General features: G+C 41.8%; 1 protein-coding gene across 2 annotated transcripts in view; it reads left to right on the top strand.

Annotated features, from left to right (window-relative positions):
- Nucleotides 1–23,861, top strand: part of VMA21 (vacuolar ATPase assembly factor VMA21) — a 73,984-nt gene that overhangs the window by 26,972 nt on the left and 23,151 nt on the right. For both annotated transcript variants that reach the window (XM_081222296.1, XM_081222295.1), the window contains exon 2: nucleotides 21,224–21,447. In XM_081222296.1, coding sequence (XP_081078422.1) covers nucleotides 21,224–21,447 — 224 coding nt within the window. The remainder of the gene's footprint in view (nucleotides 1–21,223; nucleotides 21,448–23,861) is intronic.

Here is a 23,861-nt window from a genome sequence, read left to right as displayed (position 1 = left end):
AAAGAATAATTCGTCATAGAATAACGATCCCCTCATTATTCCTTAATCTTTTATTAATCTCCTTATTATGAATTAGGGGAATATGCTAAAAAAGAAGATATTATTGCTCTTTCTGCTTCCATAATAAACAACAGTAATTTTCTGGTGGAATGCATCCCCCCCTTCTCTACAGGGAATGACTTATTTGCTTCAGGACTGAACAAAATGAGGAATTATGACATCACTGAATTCACTTTTAAAATTAATACGAAGCGCTTGTCATGAAAATATGGATCTTCCCAGCAGGGAAAAATGTGACTAACATCAAATGAATCAGAAATCTGAAAATGTTAGGCTGTCATTTACCTGAGCAGTTTGTTTTGGTTCTGTACAAGGGAGCCTGGAAGGCAACTGACAATTGGGAATAGAAACATGAAGATAAACAAACAAGACCAAAAATCAAAATAAAAAACAAAAAACAATTGCCACCCAAATTCTTATTAGCTGGCCATATTTTCACTGACTTCTTATCTAAGTATGGAACCAACAAAGCTGCCGTAGAGATCTTAGAATCTTAGAGCTTGATGAATCCAGAAGTTTCTTAACAGTCTTCCGTTTTTTGTTTTCTAACAGAACATATTTTCCTACCAAAATTTAATGTCATTATGGGGAAGTTTTGTGAGCACAACTACCATGGCTGAAGTGCACACACGTGTATGTATGTGTGTGTGTGTATATTGGGGGGCTGAGGGATGTTCTCTCCACCCATACCCGCTACACCCATCTGCAGCCCCTGAGCACCTTTCCAGGAAGCTCATGGCCTTGAAGAGCTTGGGAAAAAAACTCAATCCGTTCCGAAGTCCTCTGGTGATGGAAGGCTCAGAGTCTCAGAGCTGGCTCAGGACAGGCCTGAGATCACCCAGGCAAACCAGAGCCACAGCAGAGCCAACCCTTCTAGCCAGGTGCACGCACCCCAGGCAGGGCTCCTGAGCTGAGCTGTGCATCTCTCCCCACACTCACCTTTTTACTTGGCCCCTCTGAGGAAAGTTTGCCACAAAAGGGTACTGCTATCATTAGCCAGCTCCACATTTCAGATGTTAAGAAACTTCCCAGCTCTGCCGTTAATATGGATCCAGTCGGAATTGAGTCTTATGCACGAGTCATCTGTGGTCCTTTTGTCCTTGATTAATTTTGTGACATTTATTCTAGAAAGGAAGCTTAGAAGCTTGAAACAGCCTTTCCTCGTTAATAATAAATTTTGGGGACTTCCCTGGTGGCGCAGTGGTTAAGAATCTGCCTGCCAATGCAGGGGATACGGGTTCGAGCCCTGGTCCGGGAAGATCTCACATGCCGCAGAGCAACTAAGCCCATGCACCACAACTACTGAGCCTGCACTCTAGAGCCCGTGAATCACAACTACTGAGCCCGCGTGCCACAACTACTGAGCCCGCGTGCCTAGAGCCCGTGCTCTGCAACAAGAGAAGCCACTGCAATGAGAAGCCCGCGCACCGCAGTGAAGAATAGCGCCCCCCTCGCCACAACTAGAGAAAGCCCACGTGCAGCAGTGAAGACCGAATGCAGCCAATAAATAAATAAATTAATTAATTAATTAAAAAATAATTCATTTTCCCTTTTGGCAGTATAAACATCATTCAAGACCCAATTAAAATGTCCCCAATGTTTTCAGTAAGGAAAGAACATTTATAACTCAACTTTGCCATATGTTCTTGTCCCAAATGCTCGTCATCTCAATTAAATTGTTCATAACTGTTTGAAATGTAGAAGCCTTGGTGGACTTGGGCAGTCATATTTCAGAGCCTGTATATATAGCATTATCTGATCTGTTTGAATGGGTGATGGTAAAGGAGCCAACTTAGATACTGGATAATGTGCTATTTTTGGTGCATTTCTGAGACGTTATTAATTGAATTCAGTTCATCTCTGCTTCAGCTTGGCCTGCCATCGTTTAATTGCAGAAACCTGGGACAGAACTAAAGGCTAGCAAAACAAAGTTCAAGTTCAATTTGTTGGTCAGTCTACTGTCTTGAAACCAAACAGCATGATTAATAACATCTCACCAGTTCAGTTCTCTCACTAGAGAACCACAAAATAGGTACTGTGCCACAGCTGCTCCTCGATTCTGGAGCCATTCCAAAGAAAGGTGCCAGGGTCTGGGCCAGAAGCACAGCTGACTCAGCCCACACCATCCACGACACCCTTATTCCTCCCAGGAGTAATGGAACCCAGCCCATACACACCAGCTGGCTTGGCTGTAGGCGAGCAATGCCATGCACTTCCACTGGGCCAACCACACCGAGTGCCTGTGGTTTACCAGGCCCTGTACATGGCAACGTCAGTATTGAGATGGATAAGACATGGTACCATCTAAATGTAGTGACAAGCAGGCCTGTACCACGTGGAAAGTGCACCAAAGGAGGCATGGACAGGGTGCTTTGGGCCCATGAGAAGGAAGTGGCTAACTCAGGCTGGAGGGCAAGGGCAACAAAACCAGGGATTAAGGGGAGCATCTGGGAGGCAGTGATGCCTGTGCTGAGTCTTTTGTAAAATTTAAAATATATCACTTGTTTCTTATTATCAGAGGATATATATTCATTGCAGAAAGTTACTATTTCCAAAAAGCAATATATATACATATATAGAGCAAAACCACCACCAGAGATAACCACCGCTTACATTTAAAACATAACTGAAGTTTAGTCTTTCTATCATCTACCTATGTATGTTACACAAATGCTTTAACAATGTGCTCATAGAGTGACTGATTTGTTGCTTCCTCTAAAAAAACCTAACAGTACACAACGAATATTTTTTCATGTCATTAAATATTCTTCCACATAATACTTCGTTGTATGAGGTACCCTAATTGACTTAACCAATTCTCTATTATGGAAATTTAAATTATTGCAACATTCTCACTATTATTAACTCAGATGAATATCCTTACACTTAAGTCTTTTTGCATGTCTATAATTATTTCCTTAGGACAGATTCCTAGAATGTAAAGTGTTGGGTCAGAGGTTCTGCACATTTTAAGGCTAAATACCAACCAGCAGTGTGTGAGAGTTTCCATTTTCTCCCACTCTTGCTGATGCCAAGTCACTTCAAAGTATTAACCAGGTAAAAGTATCTCTGGTAGCCAGCTTCCAAGACAGCCTCAGTGATCCTCAACTGCCTGATATTCACACCTTTGTGTGGTCCCCTCTCATAAATAGGGTTGTCCTGTAAGACCAATGGGATATTGCAGAAATGACAGGTATGTAGTACTTCTTTATTTTGATTTAATTTAATTAAATTAGTTTTTGAATATTGTTTTCTTTTTTTTTTCCTAGCTGTATTCAGGTATAATTAATGCATAAAAATTGAATATACTTAAGGTGTGCAGTTTGATGTTTTGATATGTGTTTACACTGTGTGTATTGTTGTATGATCATCACCATCAAGCTAATTAACACCTCTGTTGCCTCACATAGTTACCTTGTGTGTGTATGTATGTATGTGTGTGTGATGAGATCACTTAAGATCTACCCTCTTAGCAAACTTCAAATATACAATATATCAATAGTATTGTTAACTATAGTCACATTGCTGTACATTAGATCTATAGAACTTGTTTATCCTGTATAAATGAAACCTTGTACACTTTGACCGTCTCCTCATTTCCACAAACCCCCAGTCCCTGGCAACCACCATTCTACTTTCTGCTTCTGTAAATTAAGCTATTTACACAGGGAGATCAGCTCGGTGCTTTGTGACCGCCTGGAGGGGTGGGATAGGGAGGGTGGGAGGGAGATGCAAAAGGGAGGGGATATGGAAAAAAAAAGATGAGATTATAAAAAAAAATTAAGCTATTTCAGACTCTGCATTTAAGTGAGATTGTGCAGTATTTGTCTTTCTCTGTTTGGCTTATTTCACTTAGCATAATGCCCTCCAGTTTCATTCATGTTCTCACAAATGGCAGGATTTCCTTTTTCCAGGCTGCATAATATTCCTTTGTATATATAAGATAGGTACTTCTGAGACTAGGTCATAAATAGCATTGCCACTTCTGCCTTGCTCTCTTGAGTTAATTGTTCCAGGGAAGCCAACACCACATCATGAGGACACTCAAGCAGCCCAATGCGAGGTCCATATGGTATGGAACTGAGGTCTCCTACCAATCACCAGCCCAACTTGCCTGCCGTGTGAGCGAATCACCTTGGAAGCAGGTCCTCCAGTTCCATTTAAGCTTTAAGGTCACTGCAGCCCCAGAGACCCTGAGCCGGAACCACCCAGGTGAGCCACTGTCAAATTCCTGACCCACGGAAACTGTGAGATAACCAATATTTATTGTTTCTGTAAGCCAGTCAGTTTGGGAGTAATATGTTATAAAACAATAGATAAATAATGCAATATATCACTTTTGCTGTACTTTTTCTTTGAGTTTTAGTGAAGTTTACATCTTTTTCAAATGTCTATTGACCAATTTATTTTCCTTCTCTAGTTTATGCCATATTTTTAGGGTGTTGGTCTTCTTGGTTTTTTCCATTGATTTTAAGATCTTCTTTTCCCTCAGTGTTTATTTTCCTGAGATGAGGTGTAAAGGCACCAGGCGAGATTGGATGATAGGGAGAGGACAGGAGATTGCAGGGACATGTGGAGAAGTCACAGGAGACAGAGGAGAATAACGAGGGAGGGAGGAGTGCCGGGAAACTAGACCAGTGCTTCTCACACTGTGTGTTCATAAGAGTTGCCTGAAAATCTGCTCCAAATGCCAATTCAGTACGTCTGGCATCAGGCCAGAAGTTCCCAGGTGATGCTGCTGCTGCTGATCTGGGCAACACATCTTGAATAGCAAAGATTTAGAGAGATTGCTTAGGATGTGGGGTAGAAATTCGCCATTCCTCTGCATTCAGCGAGGGTTAGGGTTAGAGGGCCGAATGGGAGAGAGACCAGCATGCACAGCGTGTGCCTAGGTTGTAGAGGTGGGGGAGGGTTGGCAGAGAAGCAGGTGGGGCTGGCTGATGGGAGTGGGTGTTTCCATGTATCTTAGAATCCAAGGAGGTAGCTTAACGTTTATTTTTCTCTGAGTTTCGGTAATATCAAGGTGGCCTGACTGATTTCTCAGATAATAGACTAAATTTTATTCTTTCTCGTGAGAGAGCACCTAATAAGATAAGACACTCTGAGGTTTCACTCTGTGCCCAGCAATATGTGCATAGATACTCTCTCAAGACCTTGGGAGGAATACCCTATTTTAAAAATGAAGAAATTCAAGGTCAGAGAAGAAGTCAAGCAGCTTGTCCAAGGCCACACAGCCAGTTTGTGGCTGAGCTGAGGTTTGGGTCAAGGTATGGCTGACTCTAAAATCCCTGCCCACTTTCTTGGTGCTTCCGTGGGCACTCAGAGGTGAGAAAGAGCCGGGGTGGCAGCCTCTCTAGCTGGGATCGTGGCAGGCAGGGTTGTGGTTGGGCAGGACAGCTGATCTTAGAACGCATGGATCACTGGTAGTGCCACCAAAGTTCATTCACTGTGAAAGACTTTTTCCTACAGTGGAGTCATGTCTTCTGTTATGGCAGCATATATCAGGCAGATCTTTGAAATAATCAGGCTGTATTTTCTTCCTCCGCTTCGAGGGCTCAGTAGTCTGAGCCTGTTTCATCTTACTACACCGTGAAATAATCAGGCTCTATTTTCTTCCTCCGCTTTGAGGGCTCAGTAGTCTGAGCCTGTTTCATCTTACTACACCGACTGCTACTTCTCCCTCTCTTTTGACAGCTCCTCCTCATCTAATCTGAAGGTCAGAGGGCCATAAGACTCATTCCGCAGGCATCCTCACTTCCCTCCCCAACACTCATTGCCTTTCTGATCTTATTCAAAATCATGGCTTTAAAAACCATACAAGTGCTCCTCCCAAATTGACCTTTCCAGTCCAGACCTCTCCCTTGACCCCCAGACTTGTACACTGGACTGTGAACTTTGCATAGCCACTGGGGTGTGCAATAGATACCTCAAATCAAACCCCTAGTCTTCTTCCCTCAACTCACTCCTCTTGCCAACTTCTGCATCTCAGTAAAGAGCAGTTGCTCAGGCCAAAACCTTGGAGTTTAACTTGTTATCACTTTCTCCTACCCCATGCCTCATCCATCAACAAATTCTGTCCCTTTTTCCTTCTAAGCATAGCCACTTCTCACTCTCGCCACTGCTTCCACCCCAGTCCCACTCAGCAGCAGCATCTCTTGCCAGCATCACTACAGTAGCCTCCTGTCTGCTCTTCCTGCCCGTACCCTCATCCCATTTGATCTGTTCTCTGCCCCACTGCCAGACTGACGTTCTAAAAGTAAAATCTGAATCATGTCCCTCATGGAAGCAACATAAGTGTCCATCAACAGAGGAATGGATAAAGAAGATGTGGTATATCTACAATGGAATACTACTCAGCCATAAAAAAGAACGAAATATTGCCATTTGCAGAATCATGGACCTAGAGATTATCATACTGAGTGAAGTAAGTCAAACAGAGAAAGACAATTATCACATGATATAACTTATATGTGGAATCTAAAAAATGACGCAAATGAACTTATCTATGAAACAGAAACAGACGGACAGACATAGAAAATAAACTTATGGTCACCAAAGTGGAAACAGTGGGGGTGGGATAAATTAGGAGTTTGGGATTAACATGCACACAGTACTATATATAAAATAGATAAACAGCAAGGACCTACTGTATAGCACAGGGAACTCAATATTCTGTACTAACCTATATGGGAAAAGAATCTGGAAAAGAATACATACATGTATATGTATAACTGAATCACTTTGCTGTACATCTAAAACTAACACAACATTGTAAATCAACTATACTGTAATAAAATTAAAAAATAAATAAATCATGTCCCTCTTCTGCTCAAAACTCTCACTTAGAGTAAACCCAAAGGTCCTATATAATCTTCCTCTCAGTCACCCTACCTCCCCCTCCTGCTACCTCTCTGATTCCCTCTTCTACTCTCTCCCCCTTGCACTCAATGAGCAGTATAGGGAGAGGTGATACAATTTGCTTCAAAGGAAAGGTCAGGCATGTGTAGCGTAAGAGCAGACACGACCCAGAGGAAAACAGAGTCTTTTCTGTTTACAAGAACTTTGCTTTCTGAATATGGACTCTGGGCAAGGTACCCAACAGTTCTCCTCGCCGTGACTCAGGGATGAAGGGCCACCCACTGTGTAGAGTGATTGACTGGGGATTCTTTTATAGACAGAGAGAGGCATTCCTACACTGAGGTTTGGTGTGTTGTAATTTCTGCTTGCTTGTTTGGTATTGTGTTGAGCCTCTTAATCCCCTAGGATGTGTCACAAAAAACTGTAATAATCAAATGTAGGCTATGAACACAAAAATTAGAGGACCACTTGTCTTGATTACAATATTCTTGAACCTAATAATAATTTAAAAATAGCAATTTTTGGAGTCTAATAGAATCTGGGATTGACTTGTCCACTGCCCTCTCATTTTGTAGATTGGGAGGTAGCCTTATGCTGTGTCACCCAGGGAGTCCTACCCACAGCCCCATGCTGCCTTCTCTTGAGCAGTGTCAGTAAGACTATTATGATGAAGACTCCCGGCAATAGTTTGTTCAGGGGAATTAGTGAAGGACTCAGAGAAGGATTTTTCAAATATCAATGATCTCCAAAACGGCTTCACTGTTTTCTAATTTCACACGGAGTTGAAGTATTTATTTTAGAGGATAAGTGCTCTAATCATCTACAGTATGCTTCGTGAGAGGTTTTGATTTAAGCCTTGTCAGTCGATTTCTGCCAAGTTGGTATTTTGAAATCAGTGTATTATTTCCAGTGCTGGTAGAACATAGGGCTGCACTCATGTGCTGCGCTGTCATGGGAAGTTTAAAAGCTCCTAATGTATCAACAGGTTTTCAGCAAAGTAGAAACCATTTAAAAGTATGCAAAAAATGGATTAGAAAAGAAAGTCATTATAGTAACTTGAAAGTGATTACTGATCCACAAGACTAAATGGGCTAAAATTGCTTGTGCACATCTAATTATGATGTACTAACTTTCAGCTTTTCAAGTGGTTAGTTTTTCAGTTGTTAGTCTTTGAAACTGTTTGTTTGCACTTGGAAGACATCAAAGCCAATGAGAAAAGTACAGACTTGACTGAACTGGGTCACATTGATCCACTGATGTTAGTGATGAACTTGGGCTACTGTTGAATCTTGATGGTGTCATGTGGCAAACAATACGGCACCCTTCAGACCCAAGGAAGGAGGTCAGTCAAGAAGCACTCTGGAAATGCCTGCTATGTGCCCTGGTGCTATCAGACAATGTGGGAGTGATGCTCAGTCTGGAAGGAGGAGATGAACCAGAAGACTTGACTAGATCTGTGATCAAGTGTGAGTTGAAGAGAGTGTGGGCTTTGGAGCAAGAGCTCCCTGAATTCAAATCCTGCTGCTACCATGTCATAGCCATAAACCTGGGTAATCTAGTCTAACTTTTCTGAGCCTTGGTTTTCTCATCTTGGGGTTTTCTCAGTTGGGGTTAATAATGGTGGCCACTATGGTGAGCATGATGTAAGAATCTGTATGTAAAGTCTGTGCACTTAGCATGCACTAAGTGTCACTTATTTCCCTTCTTCTGTTCACCTCTGTACATGGTATAGTACCAACATTCAGAATAAGGCAATTCACGGGTATCTTTTCACCTGAACCCCGAGAAGGGGGAAATCCAGCACTCATGTGGCCTGAGTGCTGGGCTGGAAATGACAGAGGAGAAATGCACAGAGGAGGTGGGAACAGATGAAGTTGACATGGTTAGAGGAAGCAAGGACAGCACATAGTCCGTGGCTTCCCAATGACTTTGCACATAAAGTCCCAGTTAGAAAATGATACTATTGTATGGCACACTGGAATTAGACAAATGAGGCTATTCACAGCACGAGATGTCCTTCCCACAGGTGGAGCCCCTGCCCCAGCCTCTGTCAGCCAACAGAAAGACTGAGGGGGTCAACCATGTGAGCCTGTGACTAGTTTGTAGCCCACTGGTTGGGAAGTTCTGGTATAGAGAACTTAGAAGTTCACTGCACTAGCCCCCTTAAGTCCTTTCTGGAGTGAGGCAGGGGGTGAACAAATAAGACTTCAAGCAGTGAATTCCCTATGCTTGGCTTTGCAGTGGCCAAAGATAGCTGGTGGCACTGGTTCCTGAGGTATAGTGCCAGGGACTGGGGAGAGGGGGTCGCTTGTACACAAGGAGCAAAGGCCAAGTGGACGGATGTGTTCGGTGCCCTCCCCTCACTTTCCTGCCTTCTGTAGGTGAGCTCTTTGCACTTGCCTGCTCTAAGCCACTGAAGTTCTCTCTGCGTGGTCCATAATGCTTTGTGTGTCAGTACTCAATAAATATGTGTTGAGTTGGATTGAATAGATAAAGCTACTGGCAAAAGGCCCTGCCCTGCAGGTTTGAGCTTGTGCACTGAGCTCAGCATTTCTCTGTTCTCCTTTATCTGTTTCTCCAAATCTTGCTCACTGAGCTCAGGATTTACCTCCAAACATAATCACTTTCTTTTTTTTTAATTTTTGAAGTATAGTTCATTTACAGTGTTGTGTTTAATTTCTGCTGTACAGCAAAGTGACTCAGTTATACATATATATATTCTTTTTCATATTCTTTTCCATTGTGGTTTATCACAAGATATTGAATATAGTTCCCTGTGCTATACAGTAGGACCTTGTTTGTTATCCATCCATAATCACTAGTTGCAGTTACACTTGGTCCTAGTGGCCTCTCTCAATTGAAAACGATCCAGTGACTAAGTTTCCAAAGGTAGACCTCTCCTAAAAGAAGTAAAAGGAAGGAGATTCTGACACCTGCTAAAACATAGATGAACCTTGAGGATGCTATGCTCAGTGAAATAAGCCAGTCAAAAAGGACAAGTATTGGATGATTCCTCTTAACGTGAGGGACATGGAGTAGTATATTCACAGACACAGAAAGTAGGATGGTGGGTGCCAGGGGATGTAGGGAAGGGAAATGGGGAGTTGTTCAACTGGTATGGATTTTCAGTTTGGAAAGAGGAAAAAATTTATGGAGATGGCTGCCCAACAATGTGAATGCAGTTAATGCCACTGAACTTCACACTTAACAATGGTAAATTTTATGTTACATGTATGTTACCACAATTTTTTAAAAAAAGAAAAAAAAAACCACAAGGGTAACAGATGGTCTGTAGACCTCAGAAAGAGAAAACTGCATGAAGGTTGAACAATCAATTTGATTCTTCATTTTATTATTAAAAGAGAAAGCTTAGCATATGTCCAAGTTACTGTAATTTTCAATCCCATTTTGTAATGAGCTGAGTCACCTCTCTTTATTTCCTCCTTCTGTCTTCTCTCTTATAGTCTGGAAATGGATTTAAATTGTACTTGGGTCGGTGAAAGAACCCATTTCAGTTGAGCTCACTGTCCGGCCTCATGGACACCAGGAAGGGATGAGGGCTGGGAGGAGGCAGAAAATCACTGAGAGAAGTGGCCGGGAGTGCCATTCACCTGCCATCACAGCAAGACTTTGGGCAGCCTTCCACCCTGTGGGTTAGTCCTTGGGAAAGGACACTCCTTTTGCTGTCTTCCCAGGGCCTCTGCCCAAGGCTTCTGGCGCTTTCTAAAAACTGAGTTGTGACCTCAACTGAGCCACTAACTTATGAATTTGGTATGGTTTCTAGGGATACCCTGTAGCCCTGTCCGTGGGTCCAAGCCTCAAAGTCTCTTACCAGCAATAGACTCCGCAATGTGGGAACAGTCCTTTCCCTCAGGGACCAGATTACAGGCTTGACAGGTTTTATGGGTTGAATTGTGTCTCCCCCAACCCCCCAAAATGATATGTTGAAATCCAAGCCCCTAGTACCTCAGAATGTGACCTTATTTGGAGATAGTATTTTTATAGACATAATGAAGTTAAAATGAATTCATTAGTGTGCACCCTAATCTAATAAAAGGGGAAAATTGGACAGAGACACAGACAAGCATACAAGGAGACACAGGGAGCAGACAGCCATCGACAAGCCCAGGAGCAAGGCCTGGAACACATCCTGCCCTCATAGCCCTCAGAAGGAACCAACTGTGCACATACCTTGATCTCAGACTTCCAGCCTGCAGAACCGAGACAAAAATTTTCCAATGTTTAAACCTTCTAAGTTCTAGTTTGTGGTATTTTTTTTAACAATAGCCCTAGAAAACTAATACAGCAGGTAAAGCATATTTTCCCCACATTCCCTTCATTGGATGCTGACAATGTGACATATGGCTGTTCATAGTTACTGTAGTCCCCCTGAGAATTCCTTTCACCTCACCTCTCAGGGTGCCCCCACCAGCAGGCATTAGAGGCATGTTGTGTTATTGGGCTCCAGGGAGAGTAAGTCACTCTGCAGAAGAGGCCTTCATCCCACTGATCATTCCTGTCTCTTCCTAATGAGCAGGTTCTAGAAGTGGAAGGAGAGCGAGAGAAGGCTGATGATGAAGGATTTCTTGATCAAAGGGCTTTCAGCACTTACTTGGAACAGGGGCCGCCTCAAGTGTTCTCAGCTCAATGACTCATCACCAGAGCCTACCTGGGAGAGGGTCACTTTTCTGATTTACACAGCCCCCCTCTTAATATAGTCTTGTCACTTACAAAAGGAAGTAAAATTCCATGCTGAGATGGAGGGGTTATTCTAAGGAATTTAGAATGCTAAAGACTTAGTCATACGGACTCTCAATGCTCCCTAATCAGTATCACTGGGATATTGCTAAGGTTTTATTTAGTAAGTCCATTAACAGCCTCTCACCTCTTCTCAGTTCATTATTTAGTGCAGTTAGAGTGCCTATTATGGGAAATATGTACTGTCATCTGCAGCTTAGACATAAAATTATGCTCTGTGCATAGTTGGTCAAAGCACTTCCACTCAGCTCATCACGATTTTTCAACCAGGACTGAGCAAATTGCTGTCTGATTATTCTGTCCAGCCCCATTAGTTAAGGGCCCTTTTCCAATCCAGTGTCTAAAGACTCAGCCAAAATAGGTTTTTGTCTAAAAAGATTGGTTTTGAAAAATGAGATGAAGAGCTGTTCAAAGTGGTTTAGAGAACAAACTTCATTTCATCAAAGTACAGTGTCTTCCTCACAAATCCTTTCTGGTTTAATTTCTCTCCAGTAAGTTTCACTGCCTGAATTGGTGCAAAATGTGCAGCAGTTGTGGTAGCGATATTGTCGTATTAGATATTAAATCAAATGTGTTGATTTTCTACGGGGATCCTGGCATTTTTCCACAGAGGTTTCTACCTTTTCCCTGCAAAGAACTTACAGGGAAGCAGCACATTCCTCTAACCCAGACCTCTCCTCTGAATTCCAGACCTGGAGAACCACCTGCACCTTGGACACCTCCACTCAGTTACACCCTAAACTCCTTAAACTCATCCTGTACAGCAAGTGAAAAATGAAAATCACCATCATCTCATCCCACCCAAATTTGTTTCCCCTTCAATACCCAGCATCTCAGGGGATGGCAACTACTGATTTGCCAAAGCTCTGCAACTCCTTCTTCAACTGCCATCCTCAATGACTTTCCCTTTTCACCCCCATATCAGTAGCCAAACCTTGTTAACTCAGTCTTCTAAACCTCTTCTATCCTCTCCATCCTCACTGTCTCTCCAGTAATTTAGAGTTGTTCTCTGAACAAGGAGATACCCATCTGTGATTCAAATTTGCTGTGGAGGATTCCCATCATGGCCCCATTCATGCATGGGTCTCCTCAAGTTTCTGTGAGTGTCCCCATGAAGCCTGTGCTGGCAGCAGATCAAGAATGGGTTTCCCTTTCTCGAGGGGAGGTCTGTAGCAAGGGGAAGGGGAGAAGCTCTGCTATGTGGCATGGAAGCAGGATGGATGGTATTGGCACACTGTAGCTCTCCATCCCCAGACCCTGAAACTCCATGAGGGGAGGATGGAGAAGAGGCCAAAGTACACCCTTCTTCCTTGAGAGGCATTTCCCATGCTATCTGGGGGAAAGGGTGGGAGCCAGGACTGAGCCTGAGCCTAAATTAGGAAGTAGATGGGTTTGTCTTTAGTGCCTCCCACCTTCCTTTCTTTAGTCTCTTCTGAAGTCCCCTGGGCACCCAGTACCTTCGTGGGATGGTAAGTCGCATCAGCTAGACAATGGAAGTCAGCAGTGTGATTACACTCAAGAACGGTCATGGCAAAAGTCTGATGACTCACTGCTCTAGCAGGGGCTGGTTCTTATTCAAAGGATAAGAGATGCCACTTTTCTTTTTCTTACTCCTATCCCAGACTTTGGTTGTACTACAGAAATGTTTGTGGTTAATGATGATGGTATTCACATAGATTGACCTTATTGCCAGGGCTCTGTGTTTTAGTCTCAGTTCTACCCCAAGAGAATACCAACAAGGAGGAGTTTGTCTCTAGAGTGTGATCAAAGGATCTGGGCTGTCATCTGAGCTTACTCCTGTTCAAGTCGCTAATGAAACGCCAGCCCCAAGAGCTCAGCATTCATCTGGTATAGTCATTTTCTATACATGCTGAAGGTCAAGCACATTGGCAGTTGCTCCACTTGGGTAGAGAGCAAGGATGGTGTGTTGCTCCCACTCACTTGCTCCTAAACTCAGAGCTTCTGTACAGCTCTTATCTTTTCATTCCACGTGATGATTAACCAGTCCTTTGGATTATTTTTTTTTAGTGTAAAATGTATCAGACATACAAATAAGCAAAAAAAAAAAACAACAGAGTAATACAACCAGTGCTTATATGCCCACCATTCAGCTTAAGTAATTAAACAGTACAAAATGCAACTGAAGTCCCTTGTCTGCCCCACCCTGATTTCATTCTCCTGCCTCCTGCCCAAGGTAATTGCTCTTTTGTATTTAGTGGTTTTCATTCCCATGCCTTTCTCTATTCTTTGTTTTTTTTCACCAAATTTTTTTAACATCTTTATTGGAATATAATTGCTCTACAATGGTGTGCTAGTTTCCGCTTTACAACAAAGTGAATCAGCCACAAATATACATACATCCCCATGTCTCCTCCCTTCTGCGTCTCCCTGCCTCCCAACCTCCCTATCCCACCCCTCCAGGTGGTCACAAAGCACCAAGCTGATCTCCCTGTGCTATGCAGCTGCTTCCCACTAGCTAGCTATTTTACGTTTGGTACTGTATATATGTACATGCCTCTCTCTCACTTTGTCCCACCTTACCCTTCCCCCTCCCCATATCCTCAAGTCCATTCTCTAGTAGCTCTGCGTCTTTATTCCCGTCTTGCCCCTAGGTTCTTCATGACCTTTTTCTTAGACTCCATATATATGTGTTAGCATACAGTATTTGTTTTTCTCTTTCTGACTTACTTCACTGTGTATGACAGACTCTAGGTCCAACCACCTCACTAGAAATAACTCAATTTCGTTTCTTTTTATGGCTGACTAATATTCCACTGTATATATGTGCCACATTTTCTTTATCCATTCATCTGTCGATGGACACTTAGGTTGCTTCCATGTCCTGGCTATTGTAAATAGAGCTGCAATGAACATTGTGGTACATGACTCTTTATTATTGGTAGTAGGATCCCATGTTATGGCTGGTACCTCAGTTTGTTTATCCATTCACCTGTTGAAGGACATCTGGGTTGTTTCCAGTTTGGAACGATTACACATAAACCTTTTATAAACATTCATGTATGGGGTTTTGTATGAACACAAATTTTAATGTCTCTGGAATAAAGGTCCAAGAGTATATTTGCTGGGTTGTATAGAAATTGCGTATTTAGTTTTATAAGAAACTGCTAAAAAGCTTTCTATAGTGGCTGTACCATTTTACATTCCTACCAGAAATTTATGAGTGATAGGTGTGTAGTGATACCTCGTTGTGGTTATAATTTGCATTCCTTGATAGCTAATGATGTTGAGCATATTTTCATGTGATTTTTGTAATCTGTATGCCCTCTTTGGTGAACTTATCTTCATGTCTCTTGCCCATTTTCTAATTGGCTTGTTATTTTTTATTGTTGAATTTGAGAGCCTTCATATATGCTAGATGCAAGTCCTTTGTTGGATATGTGCTTTGAAAATATTTTCTTCCAGTCTGCAGCCTTTTTTTTTTTTTTTTTGTGGTACACGGGCCTCCCACTGCTGTGGCCCCTCCCACTGTGGAGCACAGGCTCCAGACGCGCAGGCTCAGCGGCCATGGCTCACGGGCCCAGCCGCTCCGCGGCATGTGGTATCCTCCTGGACCGGGCCACAAACCCGTGTCCCCTGCATCGGCAGGTGGACTCTCAACCACTGTGCCACCAGGGAAGCCCTGCAGCCTATCTTTTAATCCTCTTCACATGGGCTTTTGCAGAGCAAAAGTTTTACATTTTCATCAGGTCCAATTTGTTGATTTTTCATTTTACAGAGTATCCTTCTCGTGTCAAGTCTAAGAACTCTTTGCCCATTCCTAAATATTAAAGATTTTGTCCTATTTTTCTGAAAGTTTTACTGTTTTATGTTTTATATTATGATCCATTTTGAGTTAATTTTTATATAAGTTATGAGATTTTGGTCTATGTTCATTTTTTGCCTATAGATGTCCAATTGCTGCAACACCATTTGTTCAAAAGGCTATCTGTCCTCTCTTGGATTTATTTTGCACGTTTGCCAAAATCAATTGGTCATATTTGTGTGCACCTCCTTGGTTTTCTGATCTTTTCAGGGCTTTAACTGGTTCCATGTCGCATCATGCGTTGCCTTAATTTCCTCTGAGATATATAAAAAGTGAGTCATCATTTTATAATGATACCCATATTGTAATTAAAAAAGATTTTGCAACAATATCTAATTAAGCACTGATCATACAGCATGAATTTAACTTGATTATTGTTAGTCTCAACTCTTCAAGGGGCTAATTTTAACAATTAAATTAGCCTGAAGCCACAGAGAATCGTGAGGTGAATCAGAACTTAAAAGTATAAAAATACACTTTTCTTTTTTACTTTAAGAGACTAAGTGGGGAAACTTCAAAGCTATTAGATCATAGAAATGTTAGAAGAGAAAACAGCAGATGGGAGTGGACTGGCTCAGAGGTTCTGCCAGCTAATGAAACTAAATGTCTCCTTTTATTCTATCTAATAAGTGGGCCTTCACTTATATATAGTTATGTTGCCCTATGCAGTAGTTGTGTTCTTAGAAATTTTGAGTGCGTGTCACCTGCACAGTGTAATGTACTAGAAAAGAGCCCTCTCTAGACTGGAAGACAGTAGTCCAGGCATCTAGTCCCAGCTCTGTCTCTAACCCACTGTGTGACCTTAGACAATCACTTAGCTCTTTGGACATGAAAAACTGCACTTTATCAAGCACTTACAATGGCTCAGCTGCTATGCTGAGCACTTTACATGTTTGACTCCTTTAATCCTCACAGTAACCTTGTGAGGTGAGCTAATATCCTCCCCATTTTACAGATGTTGAAACTAAGGCTTTGAGAAGTTAAGTAGCTTGTCCAAGGTCACATTCTTTTTCTTTTTAAATTTAATTACATTAATTAATTTATTTTTGGCTGTGTTGTGTCTTCGTTGCTGCGCACAGGCTTTCTCTAGTTGTGGTGAGCAGGGGCTACTCTTCGTTGTGGTGCGCAGGCTTCTCATTGCGGTGGCTTCTCTTGTTGCAGAGCATGGGCTCTAGGTGCGCGGGCTTCAGTAATTATGGCATGCAGGCTCAGTAGTTGTGGCTCGTGGGCTTTAGAGCACAGGCTCAATAGTTGTGGTGCACGGGCTTAGTTTTTCCATGGCATGTGGGATCTTCCTAGACCAGGGCTCGAATCCGTGTCCCCTGTATTGGCAGACAGATCTTAACCACTCTGCCACCAGGAAAGCCCTAAGGTCACATTCTTGGTGGCTCTTTAATGACCACATCACATCAATGGATGTCAGAGGGCAGAATTCAGGTGGTCAGAGGAGCTCTCTTTGGTCTGGGCTTCATATGTGAGGTAGGGTCGTAATCCAGCAGGACTGAGGGTAGAATTTTGACAAGCAGAAGGAGAAACAGAAGTTAGATATATTTGTTAGCACTTTACAGATGGGGAAGCTGAAGTTTAAAGAAGTTATATAACTTGCCCAAAGTTACAATATTTTCCAGTACTTTAACTCATGTTGTACTTATAAGGGAATCAGGGCTCCTTTTCCAGGATAAGGCCAACCTCTCCACTTGTCCTATGGATCCCATCTCTTTCTTCTTCTTGGGGAACTGGCTCTTCATCAGTTATTCCCTGTCATCGATGAAAATAACTTCTTATTCTGGGCTGTCTCTTTTGCCCCAGCAATTAAATATAGATATATCCCCAAATCTTTCTGCATTAAAAATCCCCCCTCCTGTCTTCATCTCAGCTACCTCTCAAGCTCATGAGCTATCTCTCTCCTGCTCTCTTAGCCATCCTTCTGTAAGGAGCTGTCTACACTCAATGTCTCTACTTCCTCACCTCTCACTCACCCGCCTCCTACTGCCATCTGCCTTCTGTCCCCAACACTCCTCGTATACTGTGCTTACCAAAGTTATCAACGACATCCTTGTCACTAAGCAATGTTTCCTTTCTCATCTTGCTTGACTTCTCTGCAACAGTCAATGAGTTTGATTAATACCTCTTCTCCTGAGGCTTTTCCCTTGGCTTACAAGACATGGTGTTCTTCTGTCTTTTTTTTCCTATCTCTTTCTCTCCTCCCCTGTCTCTTTTGCAGGTTCACTGTCTTCCCACTTAGTCACTTTGTATTATTCTTCTAATATGTTTGCTGGATTCAATCTGCTATTATGTTGTGGAGGACTTTTGCATTTCTGCTCATGAAGGATATTGGTCTGTACTTTTCCTGAAATGTCTTTTTTTTTAATCATGGTATCTCTAGCTTCATAAAGTTAATCAAAAAGTGTTCTTCCTCTACCATTTTCTGGAAGGATTGTATAGAATTCATGTTAATCCTTCTTTAAATGTTGGTAAAATTTTCCAGTGAAACTATCTGGGCCTGGACACTTCTTTTTTGGGACATTAAAAATTATAAATTTAATTTATTTAATAGTTATAGGACCATTCAAATTATATATTTCATATTGAATGGATTGTGTTTGGATTGTTGTTTTTTTGTGTGTGTTTTTCAGAGAACCAGTCTATTTTGTCTGAATTATCAAATGTATGTGTGTAAAGTTGTTCACTGTATGCCCTTATTGTCATTTTGATATCTGCAGCGTCTGTTATGATATCTCCTGTTTCATTCTTGATAGTGGTTATTTGTGTTTTGTGTCCTTTTTTTGTGGTCAGTCTTGCTAGAAGTCTGTCAATTTTATTCATCTTTGCAAAAAACCAGTTTTTTTCATTGATTTATCTATTTTTTTCTGTTTTCAATTTCATCAGTATCTTCTCTGATCTTTATTATTTCCTCCCTTCTGCTTGCTTGGGGGGGTTATTTCACTCTTATTTTTCTAGGTTCTTGAGGTTGGAACCTAGATTATTTATTTGAGACTTTGCTTTTTTTTTGGTATGCATTTAGTGCTATAAATTTCCCTCTCAGCACTGATTCAGCTGTGTCCTACAAATGTTGGTATGTTGTATTTTCATTTTCATTCAGTTCATTGTATTTTTAAAAATTCCCTGAGATGTCCTCTTTGACCCATGGATTATTTAGAAGTATGTTGCTTAGCTTCTGTGTGTTCATAGATTTCTCCATTATCTTTTGATTTTGATTCCATTTTGATTCCATTTTGGTCAGAGAATACACTGTAAATTTCAATTATTTGAAATGTGTTGAAGTTTGTTTTCTGGCAAAAGATAGGGTATAGTCTATCTGGTATATGATCCTTGGGCCCTTGAAATCAGATAATATTAGTCCTCTGACTTTGTTCTCTTTCTCAAACTTTTTTTTCTTTTTTTGCTATTCTTTGTTCTTTTTATCAATCTACATAAATTTTAGAATTTTTTGTCATCTATATCTACTAAAAAGTTTTCTGGGATTTTTATTGTGATTGCTTTGAATCTATAGATCAATTTGGTGAGATTTGACTTCTTAACAAAATTGACTTTCAAGCTGCAGACATGGTATCTCAATCCATTCAGTTTGGACTTCTTTCATTTCTTTCTTTTTTCAAAGATGTAGTCATTCATTAATTTATCCATTCTACAATTCATTTGTTCAGTGTCAACCCTGTGACACACTGGGGTCAGAGCGGTGAATAAGGCTGATGAGACCTTGGCCCTTAGGGGGAGACAGACAGTAAACAAGGACAGTGTGATCAGGAGGGACACACAAAGCATTGGTACATCATCCTGTAGGGGCTGCAGGGGAAGGCAATGAGGGGGGCATTGAAGGCCTCCACCAGGAAAAGCCATCCAAGCTGGGATCCGAAGGATAGGTAGGAGTTAGGCAGGTGAAAGGGGGAAGGGTATTACAGGCAGAGGAAGTAGGGTGTGCCAAGGCTTTCTTCCAGCATTCAGCTGCATTATGGGCACTCTGGTTTCATGGGACACCAGCCTTTGGAGTGTGGAGAGCCCTCAGGGACTAGTTTTCAGAGAGGAACTCTAAAGCTGTGCAGGTGCGTTGCTGCATGAAATGTTAGGAGAACACGGATTCAGTCTAGTCTGACTGATGGGATGTTAGGAGCAAAAAGGAGGGATGTGAGTGTATATATGTGTGTCCCCATCTCTCTTAGGGAGGGGGCTGGATACTGAGTTTGGAAAGGTAAATTGGGAAAGGCTTGTGAAGACTTGAATGCCACGTTACGAAGTTTGGACCTTATCCTGATGGTTGAATGGTAGTGCTCTGAAAGGTCAGATCTGTGTTTTAGAAAGAGCAAGCTGGCTATGGTGTGAGAATTGGTTCGACAACTGGCTTAACCCTTGTCTCTTCTAGAATGTAAGCTCCATGGGAGGAGGGACTGGATATGTTTTGTTTACCACTGAATCCTCAGCACAGTACGTAGCTCATGGCAGACCCGCAATAAAAATTCGTTGAATAAATGAATGAATGAATTTACTGCAAGTGTCCAGACAAGAGATGGTGCAAGACTGAACTATTCAGTGACAGGTTTCATGTGGTACTAAGGGGATCAGACCAATAGGACCAGGTAATCAGAATGTACATAAACTACTTAGCACTGGCTCAAGCACAAGGTAAACGTTCAATAAATGGTAGCTGTTATTGGCTTTTTATCAATGATGAAATCTAGGCTCCTAAAGTTTCTGGCTTGGGGTTCTAGAAACATTGTGCTCAGCACTCATCAGTAGTCCACTGAGATAGAAAGAAGCTGTTGGGGGAGTAAGTCTGTAAGTGAAGATAATGAACTTCATTAGAGACATTGAGTTTTGAGGGACTGTCATGAGATTTTTGGCAATGATGATCTGGGAGGCACTGGAGACAACTTAGGTACTATCAGTAGCAGCTTTACATAACACAACCAGGGCCCAAACAATGGAAAAAATGTAAGAGCCACTATCATCCTGAAGGCTTGGATGTGATTTGGGCATGGGGGAGTGTGGTCCTCAGGAGCTTATGGTCAGGAGAGGCGGCTCTTGCTGATATTTTGAAAAGCCTGAGACGTTTTTTGGCTAGAGCTTGGAAAACAGGGAATGATGTGGAGTCTGACTGGTCAGTGTCATTGGGAAGAGGTCTACTGAGTAGGCTTACCCATGGTCCAGGCTCAGCAGACCAAAGTTCTACCTCTTCTAGCTCTTAAGACATGAGAAGGAAGAGAAGCATGACACCTAGTACTCCGTTTACTCTTTGAAATTTCTGAAGATCTTCAGCAACTGCAAATATCTAGACTGGCCTCCAATCTCACTGTGAACAAATGATTGAGTTCAGGAAGATTATGTCTCCTTCCCATTCCCAGCAGGTCCCTGGGTACCAAGCCAGAGCCCTCACCTTCTGGCCCAGGTACCCACCTGCCTGTATATCTCCCCATCCACCTGGCCAACTGGCTGCCGGAGCTCTCAAAGTCCCTCAAACTCTTTCAGTTCCAGCTGGCTTTGGCTGCGTGGGCCTAGAGGAACATCCATAAAAAGATTCCTCCTGTGGTAATTTACTTGCAAGTCTCCCGGTGAAAGGAATGAGTCATACAGCAAAGACAATCTTGTCAACCTAGCCAATTCTGCTCTTTGTAGTCCCTAGGCTTTAGTGAGAAGAGATGACATTTTAGGAATCACCCAGCTGCTTGAGCCAGGGACTGACAGCCTGTTTCCCCGGGGATTCTGCAGAGACTACATGGGGCAAGAAATGAGGAAACCTGGCTCAGAAGGAGGAGGACCAGGCTGGATGGTGCCACCCTCCTCTCCGTGGGAGACTGTGTTGTTTTCTATCCACCAAGCATGTTTCCACCATTTGCCACTGAGCAGTCAACAGTGGAGAGACCTGGCCCTTCCAGGAGCCATCAAGGCTGGTTGGGGTTGTGGGCAGCCTCCTCTGGTTCTGGGCACACAAGGTAAGTGCATCATTTGTGATTGTGACGAAATTGAATCCTACCCTTAAATCAAGTGTCGGCCTCAATTATTATCTCCTCTCTTTGTGTTCTTCTAGGAAGATTCCATTGTTTGGCTTTTATCAAAACACAGGGGAAATTTGAAGTGTGACTTTTGAGCCCCCTCTTATCTATAAGATGTGTGTAATATCCATTCTTGGGATTATCAAATGACGGAACAACATGCATATACGTACGTGTATATATACATATATGTGTGTTCCATCAAAACATTTATAGATTATTAAGTATGTAGATAGATGATAGAGAGATAGAGAGGTGATGGACAGGTAGGGAACCCATGGAGAGAGATCCCTCTCTATTAATGGGCAGCCCACAAAGTCCATGAGATCAGGCCCCTCTTGTCATTGTTACCCCCATCCTCCATTTTTCAAATGGAACCAACAAGCAAGCAGCATTAGCATTAGCATTAGCATTAGCACTGAAATCCATCTATGTCCTGGGTCTGTACAAAGATGACGTTGTTAACTGTTAGGGCTATTACAAGGATTAGGTGAAGAAAATACCACTGATGTATTTGCGTATGTTTGGGTAGAGTACATCTCCCAGTGTCTGGCACACAGGAGACCTGCAGAAAAGTGTGGTGAACCAAACATTTGTGGAATGAATTTTTAAAAAGCCATAAGTGCATCAAGCAGTCCTCTCAGTGGCTAGTAATGCCCATGTGCTCAGATGAGTTGAATAGTGGTATTATATTAGTGTTTGCAAAGAGTCCCATAATCTTAATAACTACAGCTCTCTAGGGGCACATTTAAAGACCTCAAATGAGTTGGGAATATGGCTAAGAGGAAACAGCATTCAAATCAAAGGTTCTACAGTGGTAACTAGTTGAACTTGGCTGGAAATTAAATATGGACAGAGATGTGGTCTGTTTCCATTTTTCTCCTATTACTTGGCAACTTATCGGACTGAAGCTAGGAGCACAGATGCCACTGGAACTAATTGGAATCTTCCCAGGCTCTGTGCCCTGAGGTTGGTAGATGACCACAGTGGTAACATGATGGTGGAACAACTAGGGAATTCCAACATCTCATGGTTGGGAGGGAGGAAAGTAGCCAAGACTTTCAGTGCTATAAACAAAATAGCCTGAGTCTTCTGTGCAGTCACCTGCCTATGGAGGAATCAACCAGGTCCAGCGTCTCAGAGCAGAGGAGCTGGGGTGTGTTGTGTCACTTATGAAGTGAGTGCTCCCTTGTGCCATAAAGAACCCAATCCAAGGCCTAGCACCGAGAATGTGCTTAGCAAACATTTGGTGAATGAGTCCAATTGGAGACTCATGGATAATTGAGGACCTTGAAGAGCTTTTGTTTATGTCAACATAATAGAAATTAAATGCGAAAAATGTAAATATTTTCTTTGTTCGTTTAGAAATAACATTTTAATGGAAAAAAAAACCCTGTTTTCCAAAACAAGAAAAATTAGAAGAGTGGCACTGTTTGTTCTTTGCAAATCTCTTTAACATCTGGTTTAATAGAAGAGAGCTGGATTTTCCTACCTCCAATATATTGTGATATTATACGTCATGTAGCCTCTTGAAGACTCCCCTGTATACTCATGAGGAAAAAAAATAAACAAGTAATGCCTTAGTATTATTATGAAAAGATTATTGATCAAGTAGATCCCCTGAAAGGCTCTCAGGAACCCCAAGCAGTCTGGGGAACCACTGCTCTATGGTATATATCTACCAAGGCAATTTCTGGGCAATAGGTTATGCACATTTTTAACCTTAGTAAATATTTCCAAATTTCTCTCCAAAGTGGTTATGACAGTTTATACCACCAGAAGCAGTGTTTGGGAGTTCCAGTTTCTCACATGTGAGTCAAAATTTGGTATTATCAGAATTTAAAAATTTTACCAGTCATGAGGGGTATGTTTTAAATTTTCATTTCCCTGATTACCAGTGAGGTTGAACATATTTTCATGAGTTTATTCAGGTGCTCTCTTCCGTGAATTCCCTGATTCTATTTTTTGTTCAATTTTTAATGCATTTGTTTATTCAGCTTTGATTAATAAGAGTTTTTAGTATATTCTTTTTATAGTCTACTCCTTTGTCAGGAATAAGTATTCTAAATACTTACATGCTATTGCTTGACATTTATTTTTGATGCACAGAATTTTTTATTTCAATGTGATCAAAATCACATGCTATACTTTTTTCCCACAGGCTATACTTTTGGAGTCTTACTTATTTAATTCTTCCTTACCCAGAAGATATAAAAATCTTCTTAATTTTTTTCTTCTAAGAATTTTAAAGACCTTATTTTCACATTTAGATATTTAATCTGCCTAAAGGTTGACAGGTTTTTGGTATGATGTTAAGTAAAGGTATACTTTTTTTTTTTTTTTTTTTTTTTTTT

This window comes from Mesoplodon bidens, assembly GCF_964165515.1.
Source record: "Mesoplodon bidens genome assembly, chromosome: X".
NCBI classification, from domain to species: Eukaryota; Metazoa; Chordata; class Mammalia; order Artiodactyla; family Ziphiidae; genus Mesoplodon; species Mesoplodon bidens.
This window is presented reverse-complemented; position numbering and strand designations above follow the sequence as displayed.